The sequence below is a fragment of the Dermochelys coriacea genome, chromosome 5 (genome assembly GCF_009764565.3).
Source record: "Dermochelys coriacea isolate rDerCor1 chromosome 5, rDerCor1.pri.v4, whole genome shotgun sequence".
NCBI classification, from domain to species: Eukaryota; Metazoa; Chordata; order Testudines; family Dermochelyidae; genus Dermochelys; species Dermochelys coriacea.
In genome coordinates, this window is record NC_050072.1 from 96840540 (window position 1) to 96854349 (window position 13810).

The window sequence follows — 13810 nt, forward strand, 5'->3', positions numbered from 1 at the left end:
ACAAGCCAAGCTCCTTGAGTCTCCTTTCGTAAGACAAGTTTTCCATTCCTCGGATCATCCTAGTAGCCCGTCTCTGTACCTGCTCCAGTTTGAATTCATCCTTTTTAAACAAATCTAATTTATTGTTCCTCGCTGAAGTAAGTTTACTGTAATGTAGTGGCCACGAGGCAACGTGTGTGTCAGGGGCACAGCGACACGTCCCTGTAATTCTGTTTTAAATCACTCCTGTGGAGCAGACACATCCCTCTCTGAGTGCATTGCCTTGTCCAGACAGCGCTTCCCTTCCTTACCAGGCCAGTGAAACCCACTGCAGTGCCAGCCAGGCGCTGGAGAGAGACACACACACACGCAGAGCTTCCTCAGTGCATCTTTGCTGCAGAGTTCCCTGCACCCCCTCACTTTGTCCTCACTTTTGGGCGCTGTCCATGGTTGCAGCACTTGCCTGCTTGACGTCAGCCCGCCGGAGACGCCCGTGCTATTGGCTGAGGAGCCAGGGCGACCTTTGGAATTGTGCGCGCAACCCCCCTCCCGCCCCGGGCACCCCCCGCCCCTTACTCCCATTTTCCAGAATAGGGAGAGGACTTGGCCGGGCAGCGCCGCGCGGAGGGGAGGCGGGGCGGGGCGAGGGGCGCAGGCGGCAGCAGCAGCCGCCGCAGGCCGGGCCGTCGCAGCTGGAAGGAGCCGCCCCACTCCGCCCAGAGGCTCTGCGCCCGGAACTTTGCCCTGCCGCCTCGGATTCCGTATGACAACAACATGGAAGAATTTTTGCAGCGCACCAGATCCAAGCTGGTAAGTTATGGAGGAGAGTTAAAAAAAAAAAAAAAAAAAAGGGGAGGGGGCAGCAAAGCCTTAGGTGACTGTTACTTTGCGGGTCTGCTTGCATTGGTGCGCTGCACACAGAAACCTTCTGGGCAGCTTTTTAGTCCATGCGAAAGGATGATCGGTTAGTAAGAGTTAATCTGCAACCTGTGCAGCTGGGGATCGCTCGTTTTGTTTTTCTTTTGTTGTCTCATCTAAAATAAACGAATTGTGACCCTGCGGTTAGCACTCTTTGATCATTTTATGGAGTGTTTGAAAAACCGTATTTGACTTGCATATGGGGAATAACAGTAAATGGGGCACTTCAGGAAGTTATTTATGAGTTTGTAAAGTGTCTTTCATATGCATCAAGTTGCTGTAAAAATGACCAAAACATAGAAAGCTGTCAAAAGTAGAGGAGAAAACAGTCTATCTACTGTGCAACCTCTATGATCTGAAGGTCATTTGGAACACGGAATAAGTTTGGGTAATCAAGATTTCAGATAATCAAAGGAATTTGCAAGGTTATTCAGATCCTTAGCTTGTGTTAACTGATGTTACCCTATTGAAAGCAGGCAGCAGAGCTGCACCAGTTGATGATCTGGCCCCAGATATTTACTATATATGCATCCCTTTCTTCAGACAGTTCTCTAATCTGTTAAAGAACCAGTCCCACATTAGTTGCCTTTAGTGGGCTGCATGCTATTCATGTGTTCACATGCAGGTTAGCATAATGTTACTCTTTGGGCTGCCAATACTGTTGTCCTTGCTTAGGCAAAATTCCCATTGAAGTCATGGGAGTTTTGCCTCAGTAATTTATGAAAATCAGGCCCTGCATGCTTGTATTTTTTTCCTGGGATGTTACCATAAAACAACAATAAACTTCAATGTTGATACTTCCAGTAGCAGCAACTTCCTGATTTCCAGACCTGTTTTGAAGCTTTAGAGAGAGAGGCACCACACTGGAGAGAGCCTCCCTTCCTAAGCCAACCACACCCTACTTGTAATAACTTGGATGTTGTTAAGCTGTGTTTTGCTATCGTGAATTTAGTTAAAAACAATGCTTTAATTTGACAACAAAGGCACCTTCTAGGAGGGGTAACAAAGCACAAGAGGAAATACTTAACTGCTGATCCCCTTAACCTTAAGCACTCTGTGCAGGCAATCAGTAAAGTCTACATCAGGAATGTCTGCTTGATCACATGGCAGAAAATGTGCAGTTGTATTATCGTAACTCTGCCTGTTAAAAGGTTGTTTAAATGTTCTCCTGTTATGCTTTTAGGATGCATTCTAACCATCAGAGGAGTGAAGTTCTGGAACAGCCTTCCAAGGGGAGCAGTGGGGGCAAAAAACCTAATTGGTTTCAAGAATGAGCTTGATAAATTGGTGGAGGGGATGGTATGATGAGATTCCCTGCCATGGCATATGGCCCATCTGCAACTGCTATTAGCAAATATCTCCAACTGCCAGAGATAGGACACTAGATGGGAGGGCTCTGAGTTACTACTGAGAATTCGTTTTTAAGGTTCCTGGCTGGTGGGTCTTGCTGACATGCTTAGGGTCTAACTGATCGCCATATTTGGAGTCGGGAAGGAATTTTCCCACAAGTCAGATTGGTGGAGACCCTGGTTGATGTTATTTTGCCTTCCTCTGCAGTATGGAGCATGGGTCACTTGCTGGTTTAAAGTAGAGTAAATGGTGGAGTAACCTGAAGTCTTTATTGATTTGAGGACTTCACTAACTCAGCCAGAGGCTATGGGCCTCTTACAAGAGTGGATGGGTGATGTTCTGTGGCCTGCAATGTGCAGGAGGTCAGATTAGCTCATCGTGATGGTCCCTTCTGGCCTTAAAGTCTGAGTCTGTGAGCTCCTCACTCCAGTGCACCTGTGTTTTGCTTAGATACGGTGAAGGTTCAAACTCTATATATTTACTTTAAGGGTCAAATTATGCAATCCTTACTTACAGTGAATGGTACCTTAGGCCATAACAGTCCCATTGGTTTAAAGTGATTACAGTAGAATGGCTTGCAGAGTACCACTCAGTTAGAGCAAGGGTGGCAAAATCTGGCTTTAAATGAACAATTGCTTCAGATTTTACAGGAAAGTTTATTACTGTGAGCACTTCATCATTCATTTGTATCTGACTCCAGCCACAATATTAATCAATGCTGGTTTCCTTTCATGGCACAAGTTCTAGCCTGTATGATACGATTTAGTCACAGAGATCATGGCAGTCATGGATTTTGTGACTTTACCGGACCCCCATGACTTCTTCGGCTTCAGCTGTCAGTGGCTGCCGCCAGCGCTGGAGCCAGGGCCGTGTGCTCTCCTGCTGAGGCTGGGTCTGGAGCTGGGGCTGCATCCCCTCCCCCTGGTTTCTACTGGAGCTGGGGCTGTACACATCTATCCTGGGGCTGGAGCCAAGACTGTGTATCTCCCGCTCTCCCCCCATTCGAGCCTACAACTGGAGTTGGAGATGGAAGTGTGGGGCCTCTGCGCTGCAGCTGGGGCTGGGGCTGGTGTCCCCACCCCTCTCATGGCTGCGGCCAGGGCTGGAGCTAGGGCTATGCGCCCTGCTATGGCAATGGAGCTCAGGCTGTCAGTCCCCCCTGGGGCTCCAGCTGTCTTCCTCCTCCCCAGCCTTGCTCCCCAATTACTTTTAGTATAGTCACACACAGGTCACAGGCTCCTGTGAATTTTTGTTTATTGCCTGTGACCCGTCTGTGACTTTTACTAAAAATAACTGTGACAAAATTTTAATCATATATAGGACTGTCCTATTTCATGTTTTCAAATAATCTAGTATTATGTAGCACTCTATAACTATCAAAAAAGTAAAAATCTCTACACAGCATCTAATGATATTAAAATCTCCATTAATGTATTCTTTTAAAGAAAATAAATTTTACTGTTATTTTATATGCAGTGTCAGATTATTCTCAATAATGCTCAGTGCAGAATTTTTAGTTACAAAAATGCAATCCAGGGATATGTTGGTATAGGAAAAGACAACCGGTTACTCTAAGGCTGAAGGAAAAAAAGGCTAGTGAAAAAAATATTAAGGTGTGGGACAGTAATTATCCTGAATGATCCACATTTATGGTCCAGTCCTGCAATTCTTTCTCGGGCAAAATTCTACTTGAAATCAATCAGTGTTTTGCTTAAGCAAGTGCTGAGTATGGCCCTGGTCTAGGACAAATTCTGGAGGTGGGGCTGAGGGGAGCGGAATCAGAGGTGGGAGTAAGTGACATATTCTGCTACAATGGTTCTGGGCTTCATCTTAGACAAATTAGGATCTTTTGGCCCCTCAAACAGTCTTGAATCCAGAGAGCAGAAAGGTGGCAGAAAGCAGCAATTTGCCCCTTTCTGTCCAATGGCTGCTCCTTCTATGTTGTGGCTCCTGAATTGGAACTACTGTTTTGCTTTCTCTTTAAGGATTATTAGATTATGGAAAAAAGAACCTCCAAAATACACAAGTGAAGGTCTCCAACTAGAGAACTTGTTAAAACTAGTCACACCACTTAATTTGGGGGGGGGGGATTGAACTCTACTGCAACACAGATATTGGTAATGGGTCAAACCATCCCCCCACATGTGGAGGGATTCTCTGTAAGTGGCTCACCCCGACCAGATGCTAAAGAGTGACTGAGGTGCTACTGAGGAACTATTTCCTCCTTATTCAGACACTATAGAGGGCTGTCCACATTGTGTGGAGTCCATTTTGGGGTGTAAGGGTGTGGAGTTTCAATAGGCCAATAGAGAAGTGAGGGGATGGACTGTGGAATAGTTTCCTTAAGGAAGTGGTGGAATCCCTATCCTTTGACACTTTTTAAAACTAAACTAGACAGAACACTATACACAACTATACGCTGCTATAATGTGGAGTAGAGAAGAATTTTGCATTGGCTAGGAGATCAATTATGCAGTCTGTTAGCCTTCTGTGTTTCTATGCAAAGCCACACAGAATGCCAGTATGTTGCACCAAGGTAAAAATAAAAAAGTATTTCCCTATTGATTTTCCTCCTTTGTAGATAGCACAGATAAATGTTTTCTTTTTTGTTATATCACTAATATGTCTTGCACTTGTCAACTCCTTGCACTGGCATTTTCAAATAAATAACATTCTTCTGTTCACACAAAAATGAATGGAAGGGGAAAAGGTACTATAAAAATCTTTGTGCATTCTCCCTTTAAAGTGGAAGGGTGAAGTGCATCAGAACAGTTGGAGCCTGAGAATGCACAAGAAATCCTAGCCTCTCAACCTCTCGATATTGGGACATCTGCATGGTTAGCCTGCTTCACTGATGATTATTTTGCAAGAGCAACATTAAGGTCCAAAGGGATTTCAACTGCATCAGAGCCCAGTTTGCTAGGGAAGCATGCTAGCACTAGCAACTCATTCTTGGTTCTGCCCCCACTGCCAGCCAGTTATATCCCTGAAATACCAGGATACAAAAGACATAGAGGGGCTGCTCCTGGCTTAAGAGGATTTGCGTACGTGCTTTTTTTTGTAGCCTCCAATTCCTTCCTTCAGTGCTAATAAGCCACATTTAACAAGTATTTGTTGGTAAGGCTTCTCCAGTTGTCATGCAAAACAGGAGGTATAGAGTCCTTTATCAGTGGGAATGTGTATGGTTGTAGGGATACTGTTCAATATGGCATTTCTGCTGGAAGACAGCTGGGAGAGTTCACATATTGTTCATGAGTGCCACATAAAGGTAAATTTTTTCTTAGTGGCAGGAAATTTGATGTGCTGCATAATTTATATATATGCAAACGTGTGCACACACACGCACACACCTATGAAATGGGAGGACAAATTCAAAGTCTAAACTACCTGACATTGTGTCTGTATTTTTTTTTCCTCTAGAAAAGATACAGAGTCTTGTGCCAATAATATTAGAATGATTATTAAGCATTTGAATGATGCCATGTCCTAATGAGAGTTTAATGTAAGATTGCAGCACAATACATTAAGTGGAAAGAGTGGCAGTGAAAGGGTTAAGGACTTTTTTTAAAATGACAGCTGGAAGATGTCAAACAATGTTCTCTTTTCATTTTGTTCGTAACCATGTTTTGTTTACTTTGTCATTTGATGATAAACGTATGCTATGTAATAGCTTACTGTGCTGGCCCTTTTCCTGTCTGTGTGATTACATCCTGGCTATATATATTCCCTTCAAGTTTTAGTTCAGTATTCTTAAACTTCCTGTCCTAAACTGCTGTTAAAGAGCTGTTATGCTCCACTAAAGAGCTAGCCACATTTCAATGATTCCTGTAAAAAACTTTGAATGCTGCGGTATAAAAGATTTGTAATGATTGATGCAAAGCTGACCAATGAGTTATTCTGAACAGAAATTATAAATGTTTGAAGAAATATATTGGATTTCTGTGAAGCTTGTTAATTTGTTCAGATGCTTTAATTTTCAGAACTTCATAATAAAGGGCAATGTCACTTACACATAATCAGGACACCAATGCTTCTAAATGTATTAATATTTGTACAATGTTTTCAAAATGTAACAACTATATAGTGCCATGTAACCTTTGTTGATAGTGCAGTTCCTTCTCAGACAGAAATCAGTAATTTTCCAGAGGTTAATAAATACTATTAATTTACTTTGTCCCTGTAAAATTAATAAGGCTCCAATTCAGCAGTATATCTCACTTTAAGCATATGAGTAGTCCCATTGAAGTCAATGGCAAATGCTTCAATTGCTGAATCAGGGCCTAAAATTCTAGCAAAATCTAGAAGAAACTGAACTTTGCCCTATCCTGGGTCTCGGGCAGGGGAAATTTGGGGGATGAAAATTTTAGCTTTGGGGGAGAGGGAGGAAAGAAGAAACATTTATCTGGTTGTATAAATTTTAAAAAAATCCAGTCATTTCAATTTGCTCCCTTTGACCCAATGAATGCTGAATTATTTCTATAAAATGGGACAGCTTCAACAAGAGACATTGACCATCAGAGAGAGTGGCTGTATAGCTCAATGGTTGGGGCACTCACCTAGGATGTAGGAGATCCCCCCTTTTTAGTCCCTCCTATCAATCAGGTAGAGCCAGGCCTTGAATTCGGGTCTCCTACAGCTTAAATAAGTACTGTAACCACTAGGTTATTGTGTGTTTTAGGGTGGACCAGGTCTCTGTCGCCCTCAAAAGTCCATCCTGGACCTGCGAAAACCTTCCTAACAAAAGTTTAGTCAAAAATAATATATTTCTGCACAAAGTTTTGGGTCCAACAAATTGGTATTTTTTAACAAGCATTTTGTTGAAAAATTCTTGACCAGGTTCAGGTAGAAAGTCTTGAGGCAGATGAATCTGTGAACAGAGGAAAGGAGAGGTTTATTCATTGCATGGATGTCATCTCCATATGTGTGTGTATTTTAAATTTCCGTCCATATGGAAATCATAATGCGATCTTAGAAGTGTTTCTTAATTCAGTTGTTACAATCAGGTTTCTTGTAAGCAGTACACACAGTGATTTTTTTCTGAGAACTGTATTTGCCAAACCATTCTATAGACCATCTCCAAAAGCTAAAGTGACTATCAGGACAGTTCTGGGTTTCCATGTAATGGCCTATTGTTCTGGGAGCTTCCTTTGGAACAACTGAAGTGACCTAGTGTTTCATAGTCAATGTAATAAACAATATTTGGTGTGAAGAGAGAGCTTTGATAGCGTTTATACTCATTTAATGTGTTCAAAGTGAATTTCTATGAGTCTTGTTCAGTATTACATGACAGACACGTTCAGAAAACTAAGTTATTGGAAATGTTCTCCATTCCAAGAAATATGCATTTGTCATTAATTGGTCAAAAACTAGCCACAGCAACACTCTAATACATTAAAAAGAAATCTTTATATGATTATTTTGCAACCATAAAAATGTTGCCACAAAAATATCCTGGGATCTTGATTTTGAAAATATGGTCTCCTTATCTGGAGCAGTTCTATAGCACTGCTCTCAGATGAAGCCTCCCTGTCCATAATGATCGGAGAAATGCTGCTAGATCTTTCTAGAAACAGCTGTGTTTAAGTGTTGTTGTAATCAGCACAATTCTGATCCCTATGTGGGAAAGTCTATATTTTTTTCTGCAGTGATTGGCACTCTCTAAATAACTAAGCTAGAGAGGTAGCCAGTCTGATTAGGCAGTAGACCACCACATTGTAATAAGTCTTTTTTCTAATAGCTAGTGTCATTGCACAATGATTTATTACTGAACAACAACAAAAGTATAGCAACTTGAGAAGTTTAATAAATGCTTGAGTTTTGCTAGGCAGCAGTTGGAAAAAACAAAAAAACAAAACCTGAGCCACCTGATTAGTTATTATTGTGCTTTTGTGTTCAGTAGAAATCAGTCGATTTTTTTTCCTCTAGAGATAAACTTGAGTCATACTATTCAAATCCAGATTTTATCTCCCTCTCCCCACCCATCTCAAAGTTATTTGGATTCATTATTCTGGCTTACTTTTGTTTTCTGGGTTTTTTTTTTAATTCAGGCAGCAGAAAAGAAAATATTTTCATCTGAATTCAACCATTTGTTGTTGAGAAAATAAGCAAAATTTCCCTCTTCTGTAAAGTTTGACTTATCTGTCCTTTCACCTGACTTGGTCTGAACAATAGATGAGATGGTTGTCATGACGGACAGTTCATTTGCTAAGCCAAAATACAATAATTAGTTCTCAAAGTTTACCTAAGTTATAGAAAAAATAAAGTTTAACTTTAAAATGAAGTTCTTTTTACTTCACACAAGGATTATGATGTAGACTGTGCCATTCAGGCCCAATCTAGAGCAGGGCATGGTCCACTATTTTCCTGAGGAGTGCAGACTCTCTGTAATTAGATTTCACCAATGCAGTAACAAATGTGAACTCCTGAAGCACTGCCTTACCATGGAGCCACAGATATTCCTTGGGTTTTCCAAGCTAGCTTGCCACACCAAAAGTCATGAAATATTCATGTTGCTTCCAGTCCCAAGAGACCAGTCACTAGGCCCAGGTCAATTTGTACCTTAGATGTCTCACCAGAGAGAATGCTTGCAGTCAATCCTGTAATAAGCTAACTAAAGATTTATTAATTAGGAAAAAAGAAATGAGAGAGTTATTACAAGGTGGACACACATATACACAAATTAGTTATGTTATATGGGCTTAAAAGGTGACAGTTGTAATAATCTGTCAGCTCTGAATGTCTTTTAGGGCTAATCCAGGTTGACCTTGGGGATCTCTGCTTCTGCTTCATGGCTCCGGCCCTGAGAGAATCCAAACAACAAATGAGAAATGAAAATTTTTCTTGTCAGCTATAATTTCCTTCTTCCAGAATTCAAACTGATGGGACAAGATCTTTTGCACATAGCCTCTTCATGGATGTGAAGGGGCAGTTAAAGTCTTTGTATTGTGATGTCCCACAATGGCCCCTTTAGTTTTGATATCCCCCCAACAGGTTCACAGCAAACACTTTTTTCCAGTTATAAAGCAAAAACTTAAATATTACCTTGTAGTAGGTGAAGAAGATATTATAAGTGAAATTATGAACTTCTTATAGACTCATAGAATATCAGAGTTGGAAGGGACCTCAGGAGGTCATCTAGTCAACCCCCTGATGTATTAAAGTCTAAACACTATAAAAACAATTATAAATTCAATACTCATCTTAACCATACTAACACACAGGTGAAACAGGCTGCTTTCCAGCAATGAATTTGTCCATGCTCAGCTGAGATCTAAAGCCTTGTCAAGTGCTGGCACCTTGTTTGCCAGCATCACACATGACATCACATTGCTTTGTGTTTTCATCATGTGTGATAATCTCACAATGCTAACTTCATAACACCATTTCAGGATCCTATAGCACAGTTATTTTGTGGGCATCTGCAACTACATATAATGGGCCAGCTTTTCCAGGCAGATTATTGCTGCTATGCCAAGAAGAGTGGCATAGATAGATTGAACCATAGTTCATTTAGAACCATAGTTTACCCCCATCCTAGCAACTAATGTGTATGTGCATGCGCACAGAGTGTTTGAGGGGGAAGAAGGAAAGGGGGGGCATTTACTTTCTCCCCAAATATTCCCTCCCAGAGCAGAATTTTCAAGATGAGGCTTCTCACTTTCCACCTAGACAACTTCTTCATTCTGCCCCTTAGGAATTAAAGTATCTGGGATCCTTCAGGCATGCCCAAACCAAGCAAACTCAACTCAATTCTCCTCTCTCTCCCACCCCATAACCTCCACTTCCTGCTTACCTGTCTCTCTGCACAAACCTCCCTTATTTTGCAACAAACAAACAAAAAAAAGTGTAGAAATTTATAAGTTACAGGTTCACCTGCATCCAATAATAAGCAACATCTTGGCTCTTCTAAACAGGTTCTAGGGAGTCTCATGTTCCTTATGGGCTGCCATTTTCGCTTCTTATGGTGCTACATGGCTGGCCAGTTACCTATGTGAACAGCCAGTCCATCCTGTCTGCACTTGGATGCTATATTCCCATGAGATTGTCCCTGATTGCATTTTGCTACATTCCTGGAATGCAACCAAGGAGGGAGAATGACATTCTAGACCTTTCAAACCCACATTAATCACTGTATCCTCCAACTGAAATTCATAAATTTAAATTGTAATTTTTAAATGTACAAAAATCTCCATTTCCAGTGTTCAGATTGAGACCACTTGGTGATGGCTTGATCCCCACATTACCCTAAAAATGTTATTAAAAATCAAACAGTCATTGCTTCTTTAAACAAATAGTCATTAAAAGCTAGGGACTTCTTTGCAGACCAGCTAATAATTACCAATCTGGAATTAACAAGGAGCTGTAAGAACAGAATCTGCATGTGTGCTCTTTGCTCCCCATCAATCAGGAGTCGTTATATAGTGACAGAAGTGCATAGTAACCTGTAACAAACTCTGTTTAAGAAATATTAGTGTTGTGGCAGAAACCAAGGAAATTAAGTTAAACCTTCATCCTAAACCCAACCCATAGCAATAAGCCAAAGCAGCACCAGTCATAGTCACATGAGCCCTCCTGGTGAACAGGAGAAGTTAACTATGGATTTCTTTACTTTTTACAGTTTGTGTCTCATCTTTGAAGATGATCTTGTAAACTATTGTTTGCATTCAAGGCATTTTAAAGTAAAAACATCCTGCACTGAGATTTTTAAATGTATGTTATTGATTGATTATACTGTAAGAGCTCTGGGCTCTTTTTAAGTGCAGATTATTGAACAAATGGATTGTAATAGCTCCAAATTGGATAAATAGTGCCCTAAGCTTCCTTCAGACAGAGTGTATCCTTGTGTGCTTTGCTCACAGGATTATTTTGTGAAGCCAGTAGGAATCTTGGTGGCTGTAAGGGTTGGTATTGGGGTATAGACCCTTTCATACACATGTGGTCAGATCACAGTAAGTCCACACAAGTAAAGTGTCATTATCATCTATTGGCTGTTTTGCACATTAATTGAGTTTAGTGGTCTCATTTCAGTTCCTAGTAGGCAAGAGACCATACCTCAGATACTAGCAAAATTGCACCACTGTTGTCAATTTAATGGAGAGGTCACAGACTCAAGACTGATCTAGAAATGGAGATTCTGGCCTCTGCACCCCTTTCCCTTGGCACAAACGGGCTGTAAAGCTGGCCTATGTGGGCAAGCTGATGATTTCCCCAGCATGGGGGAAGCCCTGGGGTAGAACCAGCATAGCAGGCTCTGTGACATCTTTCCCTTGCCGCCCCTAATGCAGGGGATACAAGGGGAGCATGACTGCTGGGAGGGGGTATGGTCATGAGGTTGCTCCAAATTGTTTCAGGCCAACCCCCAGCTGGCCCCAGGATCAGGAATTGCTCACATGGCAAAGTCATCTTTGCCTCCCTCTTCAGGTTTTGTTTGGTATAACAAAAGGACATTTTTAGGCATTCTGTTGCTAACATGAATATTCAGATACTTTAAGTAAGGCTGTTTTAAATTTTTTCCAAATTCCCCTTCCCCCTGCCCTGTATTTTCAGAGGACTCTAGTTTTAAAAGTATTGATGCTTCAAGATGTGGAGTTCACATTCTGCAAAGGGGAAATCAGTGGACTTTTGGATTCATGCTATCGACTTTATTCTCTTTCTGATATATGTGGCTTCCATTATAAACCAAAGAGAGAGCACTCTGTTTGTAATGCATGGATAATGGATCAAGTAATGGACAAAGTCTTTCTACACCCCATATGATTGTGACTGAAAAGGACTGCCTTCTGGTGCTTTCCCCCCTTCCCCCCGGTGGCCTGTGTAAATGAGTTTGTTGGTTTCTGTCCTTAGTGGCAGTTGGCACTAATTGTCACCTTTGTTGAGGCTTAGCCAAGGGCTGAATGGCCATGAAGCGTGAATTTCCTAATCAACTTCATAGACTCAGATATTAAGGCCAGAAGAGACCATCATGATAATCTAGTCTGATCTCCTGTGCATTGTAGGCCACAGAACCTTACCTACCCACTCCTGTAAATAAGTCCATAACCTCTCTCTGAGTTATTGAAGCCCTCATATCTTACTGTAAAGAAGTTACACAGAATTCACCATTTACACCAGTTGAGCCAGCAAGTGACCCATGCTCCAAGCTGCAGCAGCAGACGAAACCCGCCCCAGGGTTTCTACCAATTTGTCTGACAGGGTGCTCTACTCACTGCTGGTATGGTGCCTTCTCCTGGCCATTCTGGGGAATAGCTCATCACAGGTCAGCACCCCTTCCTGCACTTGCACGCTGTACTTCCGGCCTCAGCCTCTTTGTCTGTACCCCTCTCACATCTTGGGAGGTGCTGTGGCCTCTTAGTGAGAGCACTTTGGCCAGATAATTATTGTGGTTTCCCCTTCTGGGGGTTGGAAAGTTTCTTCTTATACACAGGCTAGGCAGTCTCCCTACCCACTAGTGCCACTTCCTTAGGGGTTGGTTGTGGAACCTGGGCCTACCCTCTACTTTGGCTTCCTGCTCAGAGACCCTCTAGCTAGCAGTCAAAGTATGTTCCACCCTGTACCTTGCTCCATTTCCTTGAACCCTTTTCTAGCCATCTGGCTCTCCTTTCCTTCTCTGGGTCTGCCAGCTTCACCACTCCTTCCTCCCAGGAGTTACTTCAGGGTATACATCTCTGCAGCCTCCAAATACTCCTCCCTCTTCCAGGGAGTGACTGAAGCCTTTCCCCATGGCCCTCTCTTGTCAGCTTCCTGGTTTATTCCTGCACAGGTGAGCGTCTTCTAATTAAGGCTTCTCTCAGTCTTAATTCCTTATAGATTAATTAACCCATGTGGCCTCCATTAACCCCTTCAGGGTGAGTGTGAGGTAGACACCCCATCACACTGACCTGGAGAAAATTCCTTCCTGACCACAAATATGGCAATCAGTTAGACCCTGAGCATGTGGGCAAGACCCAGCAGCCAGTCACCTGGGAAAGAATTCTCTGTAGTAATGCAGAGTCCTCCCCATCTAGTGTCCCATCACCGGCTGTTGAAAATTTTTGCTACTAGCTGTCACAGATTGGCTACATGCCATTGTAGGCTGTCTCATCTTACCACAAACTTATCTCATCCCCTCCACAAACTTATCAAGCTCATCATACCCTCCATAAACTTATCAAGTCTTGAAGCCAGTTAGATTTTTTGCACCCCACTAATCCCCTTGGAAGGCTGTTCCAGAACTTCACTCCTCTGATGGTTAGAAACCTTCATCTAATGTGAAGCCTAAATTTATTGATGGACAGTTTATATCCATTTGTTCTTCTGTCAATACTGCACTTAACCTAAGTGCAGTCCCCCCACCCCCGGTATTTATCCCACTGATGTTTTTATAGAGAGCAATCAGCCTTCTTTTGGTTAGGCTAAACAAGGCCAGCTCTTTGAATCTGTGCTCACCAGATAGGTTTTCCATTCCTTTGATCATCCTAGTAGCCCTTCTGTACACCTGTTTCAGTTTGAATTAATCTTTCTTAAATATGGGAGACCAGAATTGTCCACAGTATTCCAGATGAGGTCTCACCAGTGCTTTGCATTT

The 13810-nt window shown here is 42.2% G+C and overlaps 1 protein-coding gene across 9 annotated transcripts in view; it reads left to right on the forward strand.

Moving 5' to 3' along the window:
- Positions 1 to 221: 221 nt before the first annotated feature.
- Positions 222 to 13810, forward strand: part of PRUNE2 (prune homolog 2 with BCH domain) — a 183168-nt gene continuing 169579 nt past the window's right edge. For 8 of the 9 annotated variants that reach the window (XM_038402481.2, XM_038402485.2, XM_038402480.2 and 5 more), the window contains exon 1: positions 632 to 789. In XM_038402481.2, coding sequence (XP_038258409.1) covers positions 754 to 789 — 36 coding nt within the window. In that variant the 5' untranslated portion in view covers positions 632 to 753. Of the gene's footprint in view, positions 790 to 13810 lie in introns of all 9 variants that reach the window. The other variant, XM_038402478.2, reaches the window with a different exon arrangement.